At 35.3% G+C, this 24,643-nt stretch overlaps 2 protein-coding genes across 2 annotated transcripts; both read right to left on the reverse strand.

Moving 5' to 3' along the window:
- Window positions 1–6,095: 6,095 nt before the first annotated feature.
- Window positions 6,096–14,314, reverse strand: LOC141817546 (uncharacterized). Its single transcript, XM_074705189.1, has 11 exons — window positions 14,011–14,314; window positions 13,824–13,910; window positions 12,630–12,800; window positions 11,300–11,385; window positions 10,141–10,226; window positions 9,920–10,023; window positions 9,731–9,842; window positions 9,583–9,655; window positions 9,372–9,483; window positions 8,150–8,681; window positions 6,096–6,481 (listed from the first exon to the last, which is right to left on the reverse strand). Exons 1-11 carry the CDS (start codon window positions 14,243–14,245, stop codon window positions 6,346–6,348), a joined length of 1,734 nt encoding a protein of 577 aa, XP_074561290.1. The 5' UTR covers window positions 14,246–14,314; the 3' UTR covers window positions 6,096–6,345.
- A 2,596-nt stretch (window positions 14,315–16,910) lies between these two features.
- Window positions 16,911–19,224, reverse strand: LOC141817545 (protein KINESIN LIGHT CHAIN-RELATED 1-like). The gene is given in 3 exon segments (XM_074705188.1): window positions 16,911–17,249; window positions 17,711–18,970; window positions 18,972–19,224. Coding segments are annotated over 3 exon segments (1,659 nt in total). The 5' UTR covers window positions 19,157–19,224; the 3' UTR covers window positions 16,911–17,035.
- Between the last annotated feature and the right edge of the window lie 5,419 nt (window positions 19,225–24,643).

The following is a 24,643-nucleotide window of genomic DNA, read 5'->3' on the forward strand; positions in this document are numbered from 1 at the left end:
AAAAACAATCAAAGGAATATTGTGATATTGAAAAAGACAATAACGAAGTACCTGGCCCTTCATTGAAGAAGATACTTCAAGTAAATCAACTGTCAATTTCATCACTGAACTGAACTTGATAGCTGGAATTGCTCAACCACAACCGCTAACCCCAACGCAAATCCTTGCCTTGCATACTGTTGGTAAGAAGAAGAAAAAAGCAAAGAATTCAAACAAAAAGAACAAAATGAAGCAACAGATCTCCTAAAACAGATGTATCATACATCAATAATCTTCACTGTGAACTAGAGTAACAGCTAGCTTTTGTTTGCTAAACCCTGATGACCGTATAGGTTATATGGTTTAAGGAACACATAGGGTGCAAGTGTGTTACAAAGAGTGAATATAGCAAATGCCTTTATTTCTCAACAATATATTATAAATTGTTTTCTTTTTCTTCTCTCAAAATTACATGTTGATTTACTTTCTTCAGAAATAAATAGAAGCGTCACTAAAAAGAAAAGGATGCCTGGCAAAAACACCAAATGATAGAAAAGGGAAAAGTTTCTTAAATATAAAATTAAATGCAATATCAGAGAGGACAATGAGTAATGAAGGCCAATTATAAAAAAAACTAACATAGATAATATGAGCAAATGAACCATATAAAGTGAACATCTAAGATTCATTCTGATGTTTAATTCAGTCAACTAATTCTCTGGATGTTAGAATATAGGATAAGAAAATGTGTTGAGGATATAGGATAAGAAAATATAATAAGAAACCAAACCACACCTAGAAAACCAGAAAGATGAAATGTGCAACCTGCACTTGAAAATATGTCATTATATAGAAGATTCAACATTTGATTAGTCAATCATTTTCTCAAAACAAAAACAATTTCTTCAAGCCCCTGGACATTCAAAGGGACATGAAAAATTCAAAACTAATTCTTTGTTCAATATAAGATACACAGCCGCAGTGCATTGGTCTCAACAAAACAGATGAGTCACGAGTGCTTCACTAGGAATTAAAAAAGTAATTGGTCTTATACAGAGAATTGAAGAAAAAAGTATGATGTCTACCTCCCTAGAAGAAGATACCCCACGAATAAGTCGACGAATGGCATATCTCAGAGCAGGCGCGCAATCTTGCAACCCATCATCCTTCTCCGCCTCTAGTTGAATGGCTCCGTCATCCTCCCGTTTGTCCCTTTTTTCATATGCCTTTTGAACCTCAGACAACTCTAAAACCAATGACTCCGCAGCAGCTTCCCTAACCAATGAATCGGAAGATGCTAGATCCCTAAACACATTCATATGGAGCCCAGGGTGGCCTGAAGAAGGCAAAGAAGCCGCAGGCTGCGAGTCAGTCAAAGCAACACCTTCACTAGGAGTATCAATGCGTGGTTTCTTTCTTCATCAATCCGGTGTCTTTCTTTGTCCAATGCCTTTCTCTTCTTCCTCTTCTCCATGGGCTTCAGGGACGTCGCGCCCTCCAAGGACTCTGCCTTTCCATCATCGATCTTCTCTTTCTCACTTGCTGAAACCTCGTCAACCGAAACATGATTCTCGCTATCTAGAGCGTCTTCGGAACTCGGTGCCGTCTTCTTGCTGCTGCCCATTGAGCAAAGAGAACTAGAGAGGATTGAAGATCGAGCGGCGACGAACGGCAATAATGGCGGCTTCACGAGGTTAGGGTATCGATCAAGATGCACTGCGTCGTCGCCGCCGCTTGCAAAAACTAAAGAGGAAATCAATGTAGGGATGTGCTTAAATACCCTGATATTTGGGCCGTTAATGGGCTAATAAAACGGCCCAAACATTCTGTACCGGATTCTGTAACGTAGAATTTTCTATTAATTATTTGGCAAAAATTAAAAAAGACACCTCATATTTCTTTATCCAAAATACTCTTATTTTATTATTATTATTATTATTATTATTATTATAGCAGCAATATATAAAAATAAATTCTATATATAAAATACTTTTATATTAAAAACAAACTCTATCAAAATTATTTAAATTCAATTAAAATCAAAGTAATATTGTTGTTATAAAGTTCTAGTGGTCAATTGATTATTATTATAATTATAGATGTGGCATTGTATGTGGCAAAACTGTCGTACAGCGTTCGCATAGTTAATCCCATAATCAATCTATAGAGAGGTCAATTAGGAAGTTAAAGATGGACCCAGGGCCGTCTCAAGATTTTATGGAGCCCCAGGCTACAATTTTTTTTAGATCTTTAATATATATTTTTTAAATATAAAATTTTTTCTCATTCTTTTTCATTCGGATTTCGGACCGACAACAGTAGATTTTTAAAAAAATTTAATAAAATATTAATTTAAAAATAAATTTGTATATAAAATTTAATTTTTTTAGCTATTAATTTAAAAATAAATTTGTATATAAATTTTAATTTTCTAATTTTTTGAAATGTAAAATTATTAATTAAATTTTTATATTCAAATTTTGTTAATAAATTTTTTTAATTGATAAAATTACTAGATTATTTAATCTTTTTTAGACATTGTTGAACGTAAATAATTCTCATGTATGCAGCAACTTCTTATGCATGTAGCCGTGCAAACGTAAGCAGTACATCAAATGCACGAAACGGTATCAAATTCTCATGTGTAGCCATGCAAGCATGATGTGACCCTGTAAAAATCGAAGCACTACGATCTCACGAAACGAACGCGTTATTTGATTGATATAAAAAAAATTTCATTAAAATATTTTTTTAATAATAATGGGCCCCAACCTAAGCATAGGCCACTAAGCCTTGAGCCGGCCCTGGATGGACCGACTCTTTTTAAATATGACAAATTTACTCATGATTACTAATTTAGTCATGTTCTAGGGGCTAATGCTACGGTCGTGTAGCAATGCTAAGATGATTTTGACTTGGTCATATTTATATTAATTAAATTTAGATTTTTTGAATAAATCGATATAAAAAAGATTTAATTGTGCTTTCATATTTTAATTTATAAGAAAATGATTATCTCTTCTAGATTTAACAAAGAACAGATTATCTCTATTTAATTAACTATCTTTATTTATTAGTCTAGTTCAAAACTTAAGAAACTTTAACATCAAAGAATCTCATATAATCTTGATATAAACTTAGTTTCTCTTTCCAAAATTGAATTTATTTTATTTAGTTCATAATTTTAAATTACTCATATTTAATTAGTTTTTCCTCACAAATTCATAATATATTAGCACTTTATTCATAAAATCAAAATATCATCATATTTTTCTAATTTAGTTTAGACATCATTCATCAAAAAAATATTTTCCTTTTAGTTCAATCATCATTCATAAAAAAAAAGTATTTCCTATTTAGTTGAGTTATCATTCATCAAATAAAATATTTCTTATTTATTTAGCCATCATTCATCCAAATAATATCATTATCAATTTAATTATTTTACTTACATGTTAGCATATCATATTCTCCTACATTTCATTTAATCTATCATATTTTTAATTAGTTTATAATTATCTTTATTCATAAATATTTGAATTAACTTGATGAGAAAACATCATACACCACTAAATATATGTGAAATTTAGATTTTAAGAATGTGCTTAAGCATTGTAATGGTTATTTTTTATATATTACTAAATTTAAAAATGACATGTGGCACAATCATATTGTCTCGTGCCAACGAAGAACCTCATTAGTTTTGGTGAACTACATGTTAGGATAGATGCCCCTACATTTGTCGAACTATAGACCTTAATGTATTCTCTTCTGAAAAAAAAAAAAAGGTAGAATTCGTCATCTTGCACCCCACACGATCTGCCTCACGATCATTTATGAAGAGGTAAATCGAGAAATTGCAGTTGGTCATGACACAGAAAGATATTACCTGACTTCGTCAGGATTCGAACGCTTGTCCTCTTCTGTAAATCTGCTGCATCGTAACCAACTCAGCTATACTTCGAGGGCAACCTTAATGTATTCTCAATTGGTTAGATGGCGATGAAAATTATTTTGATCAACATAATTTTACATCCATTGAACTAGTAAGATTTGTCAAATTTACACTTAGCGAACCTACTAAAATTTATTAGTGATGTGTTCAAAATATTAGAGACCAAGATGGATAAAAAAGCATCATACATTGGCATGAAATAAAAAAGGCAATTGACGAAAAGATCTGTTTTCGCTAAACTTTAAGAAATGATTGTCTAACAAAATCTATGAAAGAAATGTATTCAAATAAACCTATTCATAATCCAACTTTAGCGAAATTCTTTAAAAATATTTTGGAAGAATCCCCCCAATGATGTTTTGGATAAGCCTTTTAATAATGCAATATTATAAAAATCCTTTACTAACTTGACCTCTTTGGAATCCAATTGAGTATATACTAACGAGAGAGCGCAGTTCATTATATAATTTGGGTGGCTATCGGAATCGATATTTGCAAATGCCCTGATCTGGACGTCTAATATTTCTTCTACTGCTAGAAGATAAAATCCACCATTTCAACGGTTCTACATGGGTCAGTTCCACGATCATTTATGAAGAAGTAAATTGAAAACTACAATTAACCACTACATGAAAAGACATTATCTCGACGAATAATTTTATTTATTTATTATTTTGCCCCAGGGGCGTGGCGCACTTGGTAACCGCATTCCCTCTCCATAGGCCACTTCCACGGTTCGATTCCTCCGAGGTGCGTCTCACTGGGTTTAATGCCTGGGACGTGGCAGTCGACTGTGCTGGTCAGGCACGTGGATCCCAATTTGATAATGGACTGGAATGTAGGTGCCAGTGAATCCTCCTGATTTACCCTTGCTGGTCGGTGGGGACTCTAGTTGAAGGCCGTGGGGCAGGGCCGATCAACCAAGGGGACTAGTTGGTGCCAAATGCCCAGATAGCCCTTGTAAATCAAAAAAAAAAAAAATATCTCGACGAAGAACTCTTATCCATTGCAACAAATCTACTCCGCAATAATCAATTCAACCATATATCCCATATATCCCAGAGGCGAAAAAAAAACCAAAAAGGATAAAATTAATCTCAATATTTCTTCTACGTTAGTTAGATATGCTTCGTAGTATCTTATGACGTGGCCCCAAACTTTTTTTTTTTTTAGTTTTATTTTGTGGTTCCGCCTGTGGTTCATGGTCCTAAATCTGACCTTAAAAGACTTGAAAAGAAACCAACTTCATGGCCCACGCTGGCTCCGGGCCGTGCTTATATCTTCGATGCTTTTCAACCAATTGATTAATGATTTACATATTAAAATCTACACGTTGATATAATCATAGAACTTATACTAGTAAGTATAATGATAGAACTTATACGTTGTAGATTACTTGGCATAGATATTGCAAGTGTAATAAAAAAAATCTTGATAAGTCAAAATTGACTGAATACTTGACAAATAAAATCCCTAATGAGTTAACGATGATAGAATGTTTGGTAGATAAGAAAGTCACAAGAGTAAGGATTCTTTACATGAGAAGTCCTAAAAGAGGATCCTCTTGACATAAAACTTCAGATGATATTGAGAGTTAAGTGCACTTGTGTAAAGGGTTATCCATAAGACAATATTTAGGTAAAGAGTAAACCTTAGAAGTGGTTTTAATCGATGATATAGTTGACTGAATGCAACATACAATTGATTGATACTTGAATAATTCGACTATATATGATATAAGAATAAATAAATATAAGATAAATTAATTGTCCATACTTTTTACAACAATCTCTCAGTCCTTTCTATACCTCTCTCAAGAGAAATTCATTTTTCTATAACTTACTATCTCCCATAGCCTCTAAGCAGAACAATGGCACCTCCTAGGTCATGGAGTACTCCACAGTACAAAGCTTGCAACCATCAGGAATTTCCAATATTGCTAAAAGTTTCTGTGGTACTATTGAGCAAGTTGGATATAATATCAGACTACTAGTTCAAGTTGAGATGAACTACAAAGTTTCTTGCTAGTGTATTAGAGGGTGGTCTTAAAATCATTGGCAACAGTTCTTCTTCCCGACTAATCTTGACGAACAAGATAACTTATACTCGAATGAATGATTTTTTGTTACAAATTTGGATACTCAATACAGCAAGACAAACGTAAACAAGAGCAGTGGGATGCATTATTCTTCCATAATCCCGAGGGTCGAACCTTCAACATCAAGTTTGAAGAAACTAACTCCAACCTAAGCTATGAGGAGGTACCACAAGATATGATATCCTAATAACAATTTGCCAACCAGGTTTTGACATGCTTAAACAAAAACTCTCAATAGATGGAAGGCAACGAATATCCAACAAAAAGAAGGCGAATACAAGCTATGATATCGATGCTGTTTACCACATTAATTTCAATCTGAGCACTTACTGTTGGATGAAAAATTCTGTGAATGCCCAGACCCGCTGTTGTATCGCCATCTCAGTACAGCTTGTTCAAGGACATCAGCTCTACTCCGCATTTGCATTGCTTCTTCCTCCACCCAAGACCTATACACAACAGACAAATCTCAATGAAAGGATCCACTGTTCTCATAACATGATCATTGTCAGTGACAATTACAATAAGAAGCTAACGATTACCATTTGTCCTTAAAATATAGGCATATGATGTGGATGTTGTCTAAAAGCAGTCCTGAACAATAACCATTGTAGTGTCAAGGATAAATTGGTCACACAAATAACTTAACCTCACAAATTTGTTTATGGCAATTTGATGAAACAAATAAAAACAATTAGAGCTAATGACATCTTTGGTTTATACAAAAACTTGTTCATTTCTGATACGATTTCTAAGAGAACAAATGGTCCTTGTAATTCAGCTCAGTTCCTCTCATTAACCTATGTAATAGCTACACAGATCTAACCAAATTACGGCATACATATTTCTATTCCATTCATATTCTCCCAAGAAAGAGAATTCCTTCCTTTTCCATTTTGTGAACCAAGCATGACATAAGGCTTTCCGTAGATCAGGTCACATGAAGCAAAACAAATCTGATGTGGAAAATGAAATTGGAAGATTACCATTAATTTACAAGTTAGTCATTAATTTACAAGTTAGTCATAGCCACTTAGTATCTTGACAATTTTACGGAAGACCCATCATATGATATGCAAGCCCAGCTCCATTCCACAAGTTTGATGCTAAGGTAAATGAACAGCACGCAAAATAAGATGGACAAAATGCTTGATACTTTTTATGCATAAGGAGCAATGAATAGCTCATTAAGATATTCACTTTTGCAGATTTATGAGCCATTGGACTCCACTCTATCTGGTACTAAATCATACAAACTAATGAAGAGAAATTGTGAGGTCAATAAAAAAGTAATGTTTTATATTTCAAATAGCTTTGCAAACAGATCTGCTTACCTAGAGTCCAGATCAACAAGGTTCCATTCATAGTTTAAAATCTCGAACCGTGCCGAGGTTTCTATCCTGAACTGAAATGATACAATTTCGGTAGCATATCGTGCCGTATCAATATAGTTTCGATATTTTTAAAAATAAAATATATTAATTAAAAATAAAAAAAATTAATTTAAATATTAAAAAATAAAAAAATATATATACACTAAATTAATAGGATAATTTTATTAGATTTTAATTAAGTCTATTTAAATTATCTCAATCATAATTAGGAATTGATTAAAATTATTAACCTAATTAAACCTAAGTTAACCTTACCTATTCCGCACCGCCATGACTGCGGGCACGCCGCGGCCTACACGACACATCCGAAGGCGTCGCCGGTCCTGCAATATGCCTCAGGGCACATCGTTGGTCCCGCGCGACGCCTCCGGACCCTTCGCTGAACTTGAGCGACACCTCTAAACGTGTTGTTGGATCCGAACGACGCCTCCGAAAGCGTTGCACGCCGGTACCGCTTGTGTCGGTGTCGGTTTGCAAGCGAAATGAGTTGTTTCGCCTAGTACCCATACCAAGCGAAACAGCGGTAGATTTTAACCTATGGTTCCATCACTCAAATAGGTTCTATCTAGTTAAAAGAAATATTTTAAAGGTGATGATACTACTAAGTCATTTCTACCTTGGTCAGTCACAAAGTTAGCTAAATAGTGGATGAACACATTGAACAATGGAAAACAAATTAACTGTTCCATCATTTTAGCAAAACTAAGAATCAGAATGACTCACCGAACAAGCCTGATAGCTTCTTTTTCGGCTTCCAAGATTGATTTGGCTTCAACAACAACATTCTGCTTTCCACATAGTTCAGCAGAATATCTTTCCAAATTTTGCTGCTCAGATAAAAGATCAGCTCTCTCACTCGCGAGCTTATCATACATTTGATCAACTTCCTCTTTCAGACATTTTTGCAGTTTTTCACGACAAGCGAGTGCTCCTTTCTCTTTTACATAGTCAATTAGACTGTCATTTAAAGCTTTTTTCTCATCCTGCATGCTGAGCAATGCAACTTTGAGTTCCTTTTCAACCACTAAAAATCGATCTTGTTCTTTTTCTAGCTCCCCCTCCCAAAACCTCTGTATATCACCTTTTTGTATCAACTCAGATCTGATTTCCTCCTCGTCATGTAGCCTAGACATCTTTTCAGCCTCGAGTCTTGATATTTCATGTTGAATTGCTTCTGCCATTCTGCCACTAGTCAATACTACTGCTGCTTGTGCTTTGGTCACAGGTTTGCATCGTTGAAGTCGTCTAATGTTACCTGCAAACATATTTGAAGCACAATAAACCATGAATATTGAGCTGCAAACACAATCCAGAGTGCATCAACAACTACAACCCAAGATGAACAAAATACCAACTCAGAAAAGCTAAGATATCTGGTGAGGCAAAAATATCAGAACTGAACAGGAAGATTATCCAGATCAAGGATCCAATGATTACTGGCCATTATATCGAGCATATTACACAGGTAGTTCAAAACTCTTAATTGCATAAAAATAGATGCTAGCTTCAAAAATTGAAGATGCAAGTGCAACTCCCACAGTTGTAGTAAAATTATATAAGAGTCCAAGTGGGAAAAGCTTACATAATTTAGATGATAAAACAAAGTGTCCAATCCATAGTAAATCAGTCCATCTAAAATATCCTTGGAAGTGTCCTATTTTCTTATAAAAACAAAGTCTTTTTTATATATTTTATATTTAAGACAATTATATATTATCTCCAAAAAATATACCACATTTTACTCCATTTTAAGATATCTCAAAAACACTACTATGTCAATCATAGAGTTCAATGGAGGATAGACCAAATAATACCCATGCAGTTCAGGTAAACACTGATGATCAGATTCAGGACATTTCTTTTAGGACAGGAAATAGCTAGTATTTTGGGGGAAGCTGCAGGGCAATATAAAAGGTATTCAACAAGAGTGAAGTGAAGCATATACCAAAAGTTCTTCTTGTTATGCTGTTGTCACCAGCCATCAGATCTACCAATATATGTGGTGATACATCTCTATCGGTGGTAATATCGAGAAAGTTCACTTCATTTCTTAACATCTGGACTGTAAATAAGTCAGAACACTATCACATGAAGAGCAAACTATGGTTCACATATTCGCTTCGACAAGCAAACAATAAAAGTGAGTTACGTCTTACCTCATCAAATTTAGAGGGAAGTGAATATTCTAAGAGAGCTTTCCAGTTTAGCAGATCAAATCGTGATAGGAAACTACCAAGCAAATAAGAAAATTATTTGGTTGACACCTAAAAAGATAAAAAAAAAGATGGATACTGTCTAGTGTACCTTTGTGGTAAAAATTGAAAATTTTTTTTGCCGCTAACAACACCATTGTCAAATGTGCTAGTAGAGGTTAAAGCAGAGAGCTTGCTGTGGACTATGCCGGCTTCTGCAAGTGCTTTTGTTTTAAATTAATACATTAGAACCAAGGTCAATATAGTCTCTGTATCATTAACACAATTTCATGAAACTTACACTGAATGTACCAAAAATCAGGGTTGTCAGGATTCACATCGTCAAAGAATGTAGTGACTGGACCAACAATCACAGGCTTTGAGAGTATCTTGTATTTTGGGTTCCTGTATAGTATGCAGAAGATGAATCAAAAATTTATTGGTGGTAATTCCATAAATAACTATTATAAAGAAAGGATTTCTGGTAGATGACTTCAGCTAGAGTTCTGTTTTTTAAACAACCTTTCTAAACAATTGATTTTGACAAACCATCTTGCATATTCGCTCCTGGTACACAATTCCTCAGCAATGACATCATCTTCCATAATCTGGAGAATGCAAAGGACTTAGACAAACTGGCACCTGTAGATCAACTAAACTCCCAATATTATTTTTGAGTAAACTACGTCCAACCCACTTGGACTTGGATATTACATGTAAATCCTTGGATAACAAAATCACCATTTTCTTTTCATCCCATGAAGCAAATTTAAGTGTAAAACTAAAATCAAAATCAAAACAAAAGATATTACTTTTCTGCATGGAAATTCAAAATAATTGTCACATGAATTTTACTTTTTACTTGATTTGATTAATTATATCATGTCCTTTAAATTACGGATTGAAGTACCAAATCTCTAATTGGCTGGGTACATAGAACACCCCAAACTCCAAGGCCGATGCATGTAATTTATGCAAGACTTCTGTCCAAAAATGATAACAACTCTTGACTCTGATAATGTACAACCATTATCTTCATCTACTTATATGTAACTTCTGTCAAAAAATGATAACAACTCTTGACTCTGATAATGTACAATCATTATCTTCATCTACTTATATGTACTAAGAAAATCACCTAAATAAATCCACTTGAGATGATTTCTAAAGGCTAATAAAGTCAATTAATAGAGTAACTTCTTGGAGTGCACATGGAAAGTCATACTTTTATAGCTCAAAAATTGAAATAAGCATGATCTATACAACAGATGCCACACAAACAACTTAACAGTTAATATAGACAAAAGAAATCCAACATCAAAGGATAGATATCCGACTGAACATGGTTCTGTTTAATGCATTTGCATTTTGTTTGATATTAATGGGACAATGTAGTGGTCGGACTTTTTCACAATCATTCAAGACTTAAGAGTAGTGAGACAGAAAATTGGAGATGCATGCAACATCATACTAAGTCAGATTTCTACTAATAGGATAAAAGCATTTAATTGTCCATACAGAACGTGGTCCATAGCAATTAGATTATAACTCATCTGATGTCTGAACTCCAAAGCTAAAATATGGTCATGTGCTTTGTGTATCTGCAATGCAGTTTCACTAACATGCATTGTTCAGAAAACTCAACAAAGAACCCTGGGGTTGTAGGCTTCTGGCAACAAACCTTCAGCTTTATCAAGACAGATACAGCTTCCTGTTGAATGATGTCGGGTGCAACTGGAATAGCAACTTCTTTTCTCCCTCCAGGTTCTTTAACATTCAAAGAAAACAAAAACAAAGTAAGCACAAAAACTAGCATATCACATAAAATTTTAAGTAAACAAATAACAAGACTGAAATAATAATAATAATAATAATAATAATAATAATAATAAATCCAGTGGTATATACTCCTGTACAGGGGCATATCTACCCCACTGGATTTAACAAGGAAATATTAGAAATACATATTAGTTACATATAAATTTATATATTACTGATATATAGATTAATTAAGGAAAATAAATTAATTGTTTTAATTTTTTACATAAACTACAATGCTCTCTAGAGATGTCAATTTGGTTCGACCAAACCAAACCAAATCAAATTAAATCAAACCAAAATTTTCTGTACCAATCTCCAAAAACCAATCAACAAGTCAAATAAGCATGTAAACTGAATCAAAATCAACCTGAAGATTCAACTGAATTTGCACATGTGCCGTTATATTTTTTTTAGTTTTATTATTAAGTTATATGTTTTATTGACTACATTTTATCTTATAAAATAGAACATAAAAGCTAAATTGAAATTTTATATTTTTGATAAAAAAAATTTATAAAAATATTGAATGATTCACAATAAACATCAATGAAAAATAATTTTTAAAAAAATAATAATAAATTTAATTTTTATCTCTGATTTGGATCACAGATAATCAAACAGAAACTGAAGTATTTGTTTTTCATCCTGTCAATTCAAACCAAATCAAGCTGATTAGGTCAAAGAAACAAAATTGAATCAGAATAATAAGCTAGGTTTGGTTTGAGTTGAAACACTCTCTCATCTCTCATTCATTGTTTTAGTTCATGTTCTCTACTCGCTGGTAGTCAGCAAGAGCGTTGACAACCCCATCACCAAAACCTAGTTTGGTTATCGAGTTGTGCTGTTCTGTCATTTACCCCTCGTCATTGCCGCTTGCCACTGCTCTCGTTATATTATCTCTGTTAAAGTTTGTGTTTGTTATGCTCATCTTTGCTCATCATCATTCTCATCTGTGTATTATCTAATATATCCATATTAAAGTTATTGCTCTTACATTTAATGGCCCCACTAGGACAATTTCCTCACCGGTCACTATTGCCTATATCCAAGATGACAACCAATAGAAAAATGTATGCACTCTAATGATTCACACACATCCTTATCATGCAAATACTACAACAGACAATTAATAAGCCATGAAATCAATAGTTTTAGTTAAATACATCTGAAGAAGAGTAACTATCATAAACCTGCTGAAGCATTCCCTTTCAACTCCACTTCTTCCTCAACCTTGGACTCTAAAATCTCATCAACATCAGATTTGGAGGATGCAACATCCCCTTCTGGATGTTTTTCAGATGTTAATGGCATCAATTTCTCTTGAATCACATTTGGCGGAATAGTAAAGCAAAACTTAAAGCCTGCAGAACATAATGTATTTTGTCAAAATGTCAAAACCAGATACTACACAAGAATATACAAATTTCCAGTTTATTGTAGATAAAATCCCAATAAACAATATTATAAATGATATAACACTAATAAAATTCTTTGAAGTTCTAAAACCACAAGCAGAAGGCTTTCCCAATCAAGAGAAATGGATGGATACTAGAAAGGAAGCAGCAGGCAATGCAATGTGAGAATGATACAGAATCTCCACAGTTTGCTCCATAAATATGTTACAGTAAGTTTCCTCATAAGCAAATTTACTTGAAAGCAAATGAAACCAATCGATGCATCAGAAAACATACATAAAACAAAGGCAAACTCAATGGCTCAAGCTGATAGCACAGAATTTAATCAGTAAATGCACTTGCCAGCTGTTATCTAGTGAATTGTTCTACTGTAATAGCAAGAATCACACTGGAAGAAAAATAAGAACAAATAGGAAGGAGTGAACAGATAATCATGTATATTCTTAACAAATTGATAGAATGTCAATTTATTTCACCATTAGATGTGTGATCTCCATCATCCTGAGTAATGGAGTAAACTACTAATCAATAAAAGGAACAAATGTTGATGTTAATATTACATCTAATCTAGCAGTTATGTTATTTAACAATATGTTAATTAACTATATATTCCAGTAAGAGGAAAGTAACCATGAATATAATGCATAGGAGAAGGTTATTCTGACAAAAGAATTTATCAAAGAAATTAGCATTTAAAAAGAAGACTGCAGAAAACAACGATGGAGAACAGAACTTCAAGGTAACAACCTCAACCCACATAAGATGGAAAAAAAAAAAAAGAATTCTGTTGGATTTATGATCTCAACAACATTATTTGAAGGATATTTGCTCAGAGAACTAATCTACATTGCGATAAAATTCAACCAGTAAGGAACTAATCTACATTATTCAACCAGTAGGAATAATTGCATAAATAGATAGATAATAAGATGTGAACAAGACAGCGAAAAGGACTCGTAGATCAGAAACCTTTCTTTAACTGACAGAAATACGTGAGCGCGGCCAAAACAATCGCTGCAGAAGCCCCAATGCTAACGAAGTGAAGTATCGGCCCCGCTGCAACCAGAAAACAGTTGAGAGGTTCAGTTAATCTCTACTTCATTTTACTCCTAGAGAACCCGAAAATGAACAAGTATAATCCGATTAAATTGCTTACCACATTTCATTTCCTCGATCGTCCGGCGTCTAGGGAGGAACCAGCCTCCGACGCCGTCATTCGAGCTGCCACTCAGATCAGCCCAAGAAGCTTTGGAAGAGGAAGCGGAAGGCGGGAATCTCGGCCACTTGGAAGGCCTGGAGCGGCAGGGAGACGGGCGGGCGACGGCGGAGAGTCGATGCGGCGTCTCACTGGAGAGGAGCATTCCCGGGGAGAAGAGCAGCGAGGAGACCATGGGAGGCTGATGATTCTTCTAGAAGAGGCTGAGGATCTGCTCCCCCGCGCCTTTCTCAGAGCGTGGAAATCTCCGCTAAATAGGGCACCGCCTCGCCCTCAGATGGAGGATGGGAAGAATGTCTACCAAAGAAGCTTCTCGGCTTGCTTGTAAAGTTCGGTTGTCCCTCCATCGGTCGCTCCGCCTCTGCCGGTCCGCCCGCGCAACACGAACCGCGATGGTTTAGCTCAGTGTGCAGCAATTCTATTACGTAAAAGAGGTTGGTAAATGAATCTGTGGTCGCTCTTTTGATTATTTATAAAAAGATAAATTAAAAAATTTAATTTAATTTTAAAAATATCATCAAATTAAATTTAAGTTTAATCGTATTTGTATAATCAACTCAGTTTCATGAATTTACGAATATAGTCATTAGAAAAATGAGTTAAATCGTTCAGAATGTGTTTGTTAATTAATTTAACTCATGAACATATTCATCACGAGGTTTATTTAATATTTATTCATGAGTTTATAACATATTCATATAGAGACCAGAAGAGTTTGAACTAAACTTGTTCGAAAACTTTTAAATTAATCATTTTTGAATCAAGCTCGAACTAAGCTTCATTTAAGTTTTAAATAAATCATTTTCGAATCGAACTCGAACTAAACTCGTTTAACTTTTAAACGAATTATTTTCGAACCGAACTCGAGTCATTTGCAAACTATTTAATTTTATTAAGAACCGAGTTTGAATTTAAGAATAAAGTTTGAATTGAATTCGAGCCAACTCGAACTTAGGAAAAATAAATCGAGTTTGAGCTCAAGCCTCTTGCTATTCGACTCGCTTTGGTTCGATTACACTACATTCGAGTACAACTCTGCTATGCCCGTGGAGATGGTTCAATGGGCCACAAGCAACATTTGAATGAAGACCAGCCTATTCCAACTTCCAACAGTAGGCAAGACAGCGGAACTAATTTTAATTTTTAGAAGAATAAAATATAAATATTTTAAAATTGATCAAGTGATGATTGATGACTCATAAAATTGAAATATTGATAAAATTTATTTTAAAATTAAGTTTGAAAATATTTTAAAAAATTAGAAATTTATTATTTTAATTTAAAAAATAATTTATTTAGTGTTGGTCATCTTGAAAAAGATGTATGATTTACATATGTATCATAATATTTCTACTATATCAAAAAGTAATGAATTATTATAAAGATTAGTGTGATCTCAAACTTGGTTATAAAAAGGACTGCCATTTAAATTATGAAAGTTTAAAGTTATCGACTGCCAAGATTGAAGAAGTTTTTGAAGCATTCCAACTTGGAAAGCGGCACAAAGATCCATTCCCATAACAAGCATCTTGGAGAGCAAAAAGTCTATTAGAGCTTGTTCATTTTGACCTTTGTGGAAATATGTCAATAGAATCACTTGATGGAAGCAAGTTTTCCACTACTTTCATTGATGACTTCACAAGGAAGGTATGGATTAAATTTTTCAAGAAAAATCACAAGCAAGCAAGTTTTTAAAGACTTTAAAGTTGAAGTTGAGAATTATATTGGGCTTTGTATCAAAACTTTGAGAACTAATTGTGGTGACGAATATAGTTCAAATGAAGTTGAGAAATATTTTAGAGAATATGGTATAAGGTATGAGTTGACACCTCATTTTATACCACAACAAAATGATATAAGTGAAAGAAAAAATAAAACTATTATTAGAAGTATAAGATGCATACTAAAAAGAAAAAATTTATCAAATGAATTTTGAGCAAAAGCTGTTTCTTGTGTAGGTTATTTTATTATTTGTTCTCTAACAAAAATCTTGAAAGACTGCACACCATATGAGAAAGCCTCATACTCGTGGTATGACAAATCTGAAAGTGCATCTTCATTGGATACAATGAGAAGCAAAGCCTACAACATTTGTTATTCTCAAAAAGCTAAGAGGTATGACATAAAGACTAGCATGTGTCTTTTGACAATAATCCTTCGCATTTGGCATCCACAAGAACTCTCCATCAGCACTTCACAAATGCAATTTTACTCTAGATGTCCTTATTACAAATTGACTCTAGATGTTTCTGTTTGTACCACTCATACTTTGTCACTTGCCCTCTGCCTTGTTTATTGTATCCGTAATGATATTTTCTATAAATCTATTTAGAAAAAATTATTTTTTAAAACAATATTTTTAATTTTGTCTAATTACATCATTACAAGTACCTATTTTTGCGACATGATATAATTTATTTATTTTTTAAAAAAAGTTTTTTAGATACATTAGAATAACAAATTCCATCACAGATTGATTAGTCATGATCAATAATCTTGTATCTTTGATAGTAGAATAGTTTTAAAATTTCAAGGATATCTACCATCACATTGATCCATTGTAGATTTCAACCATCCATGACAACTAATGCTGAAGTATTGTGTCACAATTTTGTGACAGTTTAAAAATTCTTTCAGAATGTCAATTGTGATGAACTACATTTTGACAAGCATTACAATAGTTTTTATCTGTACACAATACTAGAAATAATGGATGCAAAAATTGAGGTATTTGAAGAGCACTTTACTTGAGAAAGATAAAAATTCTCATGTAAAATCCAAAATAAGCCAGTTCATAAGGATAAAAGTTCCACTGTTTCCTCTCAACAATTGGACAAGAATCTGTACACCCTCTATAAGTACAAATGTACACAATATTCAACGTATTGTTCTTCAAGCACAAGGTAAACCAACAATCCAGCAAATGCACATTACATGCGTTCTAAGGAGCCTTCAAAAAGTTGTTTCATACTGCAGAAGCAACTGCTTTCTTTTTACCAAGAACATTCTTGTCGAACAGTGTTTCCAAGGACCTTGATTTCCGGTTCCTCACTCGGCCGTTCTCCTTCAGCAGCTCGGCCAACCTCCTCTTCTCATCATTTACATCTGGGCTGGCCGTTCCAAGCTTTTCCTCCCTCAACCCAACAACATACTCGAGAATCTCAATGGCTTCATCATACCTGCAACAACAAGCAAACAAACACACCCTTTGATCATCTGCCATATTTTAACTAATGACAATATCACTATTGCTAGATATAAATGAAAAGAAAAACTACAGAGGTCTAGTTTGGGCAACTATATCTCCTTCCCCTTTTGCTAAAAGGATGGGTTCACCTCAAATCTCTCAATGTATCTACTGAATCTTAATCTGGCCTCTTCATTCAACCTTTAGAATAATTTATCTTTTACAGAGAGTTCCACACCTCCCCAGTTAGATGCTTTCATATAGAACTTAAGTAGATAATGTGAAATATAAAGTAAAACAATGGGAAATGTGCACGCTTGGCCATACAAATTAGAGAACATGACTGTATCATGATGACTTAATCATATTGGAAGGCACCAGAACTTCAGATGTGTTATGAGAACAAACCATGGATAAAAAAGGGACACGTGACAGTCATTAATGAAAGCATACCTTCCCATAGCATCATATGCTCCTGCTAGATTGCTGTACACTCCTAATGTGTCTGGATGGTATGGACCGCACTCTTGTTCAAGAATGCTCCTGGCTTCATCAAAAAATTTTGCAGCTTCACTAATTGCAAACCTCTGAATACAAGCAAGGCCCATCTGATTCAAAACAACTCCAAAAAAAGCAGACTTCTTCTCCCCACATGCCCGTAGCTTGGTTATAGCATTCTCCAATGAAAGGTAAGACTCCTCGTAGTTCCCTATAATGTAGTGCAGAACCCCTATCTGTGCTTCAATTCCAGCAATGGTGCTTTGTTGACCTGGAGAATTCTTATACATCTTCACAGCCTTCTGTAGTAACTTAAGTGCCTGTTCATGTTCATTCATTGACTCAAATATCGACGAGACATTCGTCAAACCAGTGGCAATTTCCTCCGACGATGAACCACGAATTGGCTTATTATATATTCGGAGAGCACTTTCACAGTAGCATTTTGATTCCCTGAACTTTCCTATCCTATTATACAAATCAGCAAGACGTACAAATACAGAAGCAACAGCAGGATGGTTCTCCCCTTTGGATGCCTTGAATGCAGTGAGTGCTTTCCTGTATGAAAACACAGCTTCGTCATATCGTGCCACTGAGAGATAGATGTCACCTATGCTGATATCAACTGAAGCCACTTCAGTTTCCTGACCATTGGACGCCAAACCCATGCTAGCCAAGACTAAATGCTCCAAAGCTGCTTCATGGTCCCCCTTGGTATCACAAATGAGACCCATGAGTCTCCTATCTGCTGCCTCTTCTACAGATGTAGTTTCCCCATTCAATTTATGGATGTCAAGAGCCTTTTGGCACAACCTCTCAGCCTGTTCAAATTGCAGTGCTTGGACATGAGCTTCAGCTAAGTAGCGACAAGTTTCACCAACTCGAGGATCCATATCACCCAAGGCCTGCTTCTGGATTTCTAATCCTTCCTCGTAGCAGTATATTGAACTCTCTAGGAGCCCCAACATGGCGTAAGTGTCACCCAGCTGCATATAACCAGAAAATTTGGCAAGAGCATGTTCTTGGCTCTCTTCAGGAACTGGAATGCTGACAGATTGCTGAAGAACAGGAACAGCCTCAGCAAACTGTCCCAAGTTGCAATAGATTGCTGCTACAACATGCAAGCTCATGACCAAGTCTAAGCTCGGTTTCACACCAATACATTTCTCAAATGACTTGGCTGCTCTGAGAGCATATTTCAGAGCTCTTTTTGAGATTGTTTGAAGCAATCAAATCCTTGGCTTTTTTAAGAAGGAAAGGTCCAAGGTCAGGGTTATCCAGCCCTCCTTCTGATAGATCATCAGATCCATTATCTGAATTTGCCTCTTTTGTACGATGCTTATTCTGTTTTTTCATATGCCCAATTACATAACCTTTGTTTGCCACAGTCTTATTGTCCATCTGTGGTGACCTTAAGCCACTCTTTTCTGCAGTTTTATCATCCTTCTGTGGAGATTTTAAGCCATTCTTTGCTATAGTTTTATCATCTTTCTGTGGTGATCCTAAGCCACTTTTTGCTACATTTTTGCCATCATTCTGTGGTGATCTTTTCTCCTTTGTAAAGGATTTCAAGTATTTATCAGGGTTGTGTCGCAACTGAGGTGGTCTTTTGAGCTTCTTTGATGATCCAGAAGATGTATTGGTGGGCAGGGATTTTAAATTACTCACAAATTTCTTTTCAGTTGGCCTATTTTTCACTTGGGCTACTACATTGGTTACATTTCTATCTTCTTGCGCTTCAATTGCTTGAATAGCTTCACCACCTACAAGATGACACAACTCTGAGTCAATCCTGGACTCTTCACTATCTGATCCATAGCTCTGCCATGACACTGATCCATCATAAGAGCCCTCCAACTCACATACATTATCATATAGCTTCTCAATTGAAGGCTCCCTAACGCCATCAGTTTGGAATTCCATAGCCTCAGTCATAGAACTGTCCATGCTTGGAGTTCTCGATGACATTGGCGTGGATAAATTTTCTTTGACATCTGAAGAAATCATGTTGCACGGCATTTCATTTGTACCAACTTCATCCCTCAGAAATCCTTGCATGGTGACGGAGAACGGCAGGTCAAACCAAAGCACGATCTTCCAAGGTAAACAAGAGCGGTGAACAAATAATTTTTGAAGAGGATTGCACAATTTATTTCCTAGCATAAGAAGGACAAGAGTACTTCTTTATTGTGAATTCCAAACTAATACCACAAAGGACAAATTTTGCATTGTTCTTGAATAATATCATCTGAAAGGCAATTAAAATGATGATTGTAGAACAGTAAAATGACAGGCGGAATCAAATTAGGATGGAAAACGATCCTAAACTGAAAAATGATCCTACTTGAGAGACAATTTATACAAATCTCAGCCTTTAATTGTTATAGCAGCAATAAAGGATAGAAAAGAACATAAAAAAATGGTTGATCCAGTACAAAATTTAATTTCGCGATGGAATCATCTCCACCTCGTTCATAATTCATAAATAGTTTTGTCTCCAAGGAGGAAACTTTCAGATCATTTATAAAAACAATGAAACCCTCGGATCCGAAACGAGACAGAAACAACAACCAACAAATCGTTCTACCGGAGATCCAAGAGCTGGAACAAACAACACCACGGAAAAGTAATCTCATACCCTAAAATCCCGCCAGCCGCGGCGTCCCTGCGGAAAACGATCAATCGGTCGGCGACTGAGCGCAGAAGAAGAGCCCGGAGGCGGGAGGGGAGGGGAGGGGAAGGGAAGAGGTTGGTGCGGTGGGAGCGGGAGGGATTTGGAGAGAGGAGCGAGGAAAAGCGACGGTTGGAAGAAGGCGACGCCTCTCCGCCCGCCCATTCCCAACGACCTCGGGACACGAGCCGCCGTCGGATGAATGCCCATCGTCGTCGAATGGACGGATGGGATTAATCCTGCGCTGAGGAGACAAAATTAGAAGGTTGAGATTGATGGTTGGGTGGTGGCGTTGCGGAAGAAGCGGACCACCGAGCACGTGCGTCGGCTCGTCCCTTTCAAAATATAATCTTTTTTTTAGAAGCATAATTGTCTAAAATAACAAATAAAGATATTTTTTATGTGAAAGAAAAATTAAATTTATTAAAATGCTTAGATTATTAGTTGATAAATAGAAAGAAGATGGTCCAATTATAGTTTCTTAATTTACCTTCTCATAAATGATCATGGAGACAACTGTGTAGAGCCGCTGGGATGACGGATTCCATCTTTTACAGAAGATAAATAGTAAGATGGTTGTGTTGTGTTCCATGGCTCCCCTAGAGTCATCCTATGGGTCTTGGTCTTAGTTTTGTTGTTTAAGTTTTAAAAAGTTATATAACAATTTTAGCCAAAATTAATACTGTAGCAAAAAGTAAAATCTGTCATCCTAGTAGTCTCACATGATCGATCCCATGACTACCTGTGAGGAAGTAAATCGGAAAACTATAGTTGGTCACTACAGGAGAAAGCATTACTTTGATTTCATCGAGACTTGACCTTTATCCACTACAACAAATTTGTTGAGCGATAATTAACTCAATTATGGCTCGGAGGCTAGCCAAAATTAATACTTGAACATAATATATTTGGTCTTGATATTTATTTATTTTAATTTTGACTAATTTAAGTTCATATAATATATTTTGTCAAAATTATTATAGGCTAGCTCGTTAAAAATCTGATAGATTGGGATGGACCAGTCTATCATCTTAACAGATTGAAAATCTCTAACACAGTCCAACTTTCACTAAAAATACATATGTAGATGGTAGAATCACATAATACACTAGAGGAATGAGTGAATAGGAAAAAGAAAGTTTTCAACTTAAAAGCAATTAAAAGAAATGATATAAATCAATTAATTATATCAATAGTAGCATAAATGTAAATATGCAATAAATGATGAAAGTAATATAAGATTTGGCTTTTTATATGGTTTGAAATCATGATTCATTTCAGTAAAAGGTGGAATTCATTACGATCGGTCTTACGACTATTTATGAAGAGGTAAATCGAATGATAAATCTCAGTTAGCCCCATTGACTACTATTTATAAGAAGGTAAATCAGAAAATTACGAGAAGCTATAATTGGTCATACGAGGAAGGCATTGCCTCGGCTTTACCTAGATTCGATCCTTCGTCCACTTTAACAAATCTATCCTATACTAACCAACTCAATTATACACTAGAGACATTGAAATCATAATTCATACTCCATGAGGTATGGACTCATAAAGAGAGTCAATGATAAAAAATCATTAACTTTCTCATTCGCGAAACCTTTTGAAAGCAAAGATAAAGTTTTTTTTTAACAGGAAATAAGAAATAAGTGTAATAAAAGATTTGCAACAATTATAAGGTAAAGGCCTTAACCCCAAATATAAAGCAAATAAAAGTAACTAAAAATAATTTGTTAGGGAGAATCAAGAGAGCAAGAGCTTTTTATTAGAGATAATTGGTTTTTCCTTGTGTGCTCCCCTTGCACCTCTTTTATTGTTAGTGCTGCGGAAATGTTTTGGTTGCTGGAGGAGAGGGTGCACAGCGAATCTGCAAATTAAATATAATTTTCTCTTACTAATTACTTAGTAAGAACATTGATATAAGTAAAATAAATAAAATATAAAATAAGAGACATAATCATTTACTTGGTTCACAATTTCATATTGTTACTCTAAGACCTATGCACAATAAACCATCCACTCAAGAATATGTCAGAGGCGGAGAAGTCTTTTACAACAAATGAAGATAATAGAGAAAGAGAATAAAAAGAATTTGTTGAATGCATTGAAGGTTTTTGTCATAGTAGTGTGTTGTCATAGGTGTGGGTTTGTGAGGTTATGGAATCAATTAGATTTTTGGTTACTGTTTGTTTTGATTGGATCTATTAACTTATTGTTGGTTTGGATCCAGAAATAACCATTAGATTGCGGATCTAATTGGATTAGTTAACCCTGGGTTAGGTTAATCGGCTAAGGTTTTATTGATAGGAAAATTTATATATCGTTGTAATTAGAAATGTTATTTATTCTAATTTCAGGATATTGAACCGGATTTTTGGACGGAGGTTCTTTTCGGATACGGACCACTATCTAAGGCGGGTTTCTTGTCTTATCTTTTGTAGATAAGTTATTTGACAGGTATAGTTTAGCTATAGCTGGTAGTAATTTCTGTTATGCTTCTATATATGCCTTGGTATATCACTACTTGCTCATATATGTTGTATATCATTCTTACCTGATACCTGTTTAGTTCCTTAGCATATTGATACTTGCCATGCGTATATAGGTTCATCAAAGTAGTGATATACCGTTCTTTATTGGGCATTGTCTATACACTAGATATACCTTGTATGCATTAGCGTCATGCACCATTTTGCATGATTGCATGCTGGCGATCATCGGCTCCTTTGTAGTCTGAGCCCGTCGCCAGTTACATGATCTGCACACACTGCCACTCATGGGTTAGTGGTACATCAGGAGGGTGTGTGCAGTTGCTCTGTCAAGGCTCCGCTCGGCCGCTCAGGGGTAGTGGTTCCGCAGTGTGGTAGCATGACAGGGATCCCTCCTTCGTATTATGAGACGAGGAGATGAGAGCATTGCTCCCCCATATGACTTGGGGTAGGAGGATATATAGGTGTACTCCGACAGCATCCTGTCCACTCGGTCACTCAGGAGCAGTGATGACAGAGTGCACAGTTGTCATAGCCCTACCCACTCGATCTCACCATCGTGGTGACGGTGGCTGACTGACGTCAGGGGTGACCATGTCATTGCATCATGTGCATACTGCATGGATTGCACTTATGCTTGCTACATTTTGATTGTTGCATATGTTTGACATGCATATACAGGAGGCCTGATGCATTTTGGTAGGAGATTCTGGTATGTACAGCTCTTCCGTTCTTTCAGTTTTGCATTTCTTACTATCCCTTCAGGAGGCTGTACTTACATGATTATTACTGTTAGGGATAGTTTACTATACATGTCTACTAGATATCCGCTGAGTTCGTTGAGCTCACCCCGTTGATTTCATTCTTTTCAGGTTGATGTCAGTTTGGAGAGCCGCCCTGCTAGTCCCCTGTCGAGATGACCTCGACCCTTTGGTTTTTCTTTATGTTTTCGATATTTTGTGTCGGTATTGGTTCTTTAGGGTATGTGCCTACTTATACATGTTTGATTCTAGTGTTTTGTTATAGTTGCGAGTTGTGGACCTTATATAGTGTTTGTTATGCACTTTTGACATATGTTGTTTATGGATTGTGGCCGTGTAGGCTTATTTATGGCATTGTAGGTCTTATGATAGATATGTATCCAGGGAAATGACAATTGTTACAGGGGAGATGCTGCCGAAATTTTCGGACAGCCGTCTCCCGGGGCGTGACACAATGTTTTCTATTTGGTTCTGAGTCGACAGATCCATCATTCAACTAAATTCGCATATCAGTTGATTGATACTCTAACTCCATCCACTTTTAAGGCCAAGCTCATACCTAAATCTAATCTCTTCATTCTTACATAGACTCTCAATTAACTCTTCATCACAAAGCTTACCTTTCCTATAAAGACTCAAGAACTTCATTGTGCCTAAAAGCTACTTGTCTCTTGCACTTTCATGCCTAGAAGTTTTTTGCCATCAGGATTTCATCGTGCTTAGCATCTAGTCTCCCTAGACTATAAAGACTTCATGTCTTACCTAACATCTGATCTCCTTGACTTGATAGAACTTTATATTATCAAGTCTTTGATCCTTGACCTACTTGGGACTTCAATTTGTGAAGTATTCAATCTTCGTTGATCTATTTGAACTTCCGTTGTTGCACATCCAACACATGTAAGTTTTTTTTGCATCTACACACTTCACATGCACATATCAAATCAATAATATTTTCATAAGT

The sequence above is a fragment of the Curcuma longa genome, unplaced genomic scaffold (assembly GCF_044706935.1).
Source record: "Curcuma longa cultivar G26 ecotype Majalengka, Jawa Barat unplaced genomic scaffold, ITB_CL_G26_1.1 contig_20954, whole genome shotgun sequence".
NCBI classification, from domain to species: Eukaryota; Viridiplantae; Streptophyta; class Magnoliopsida; order Zingiberales; family Zingiberaceae; genus Curcuma; species Curcuma longa.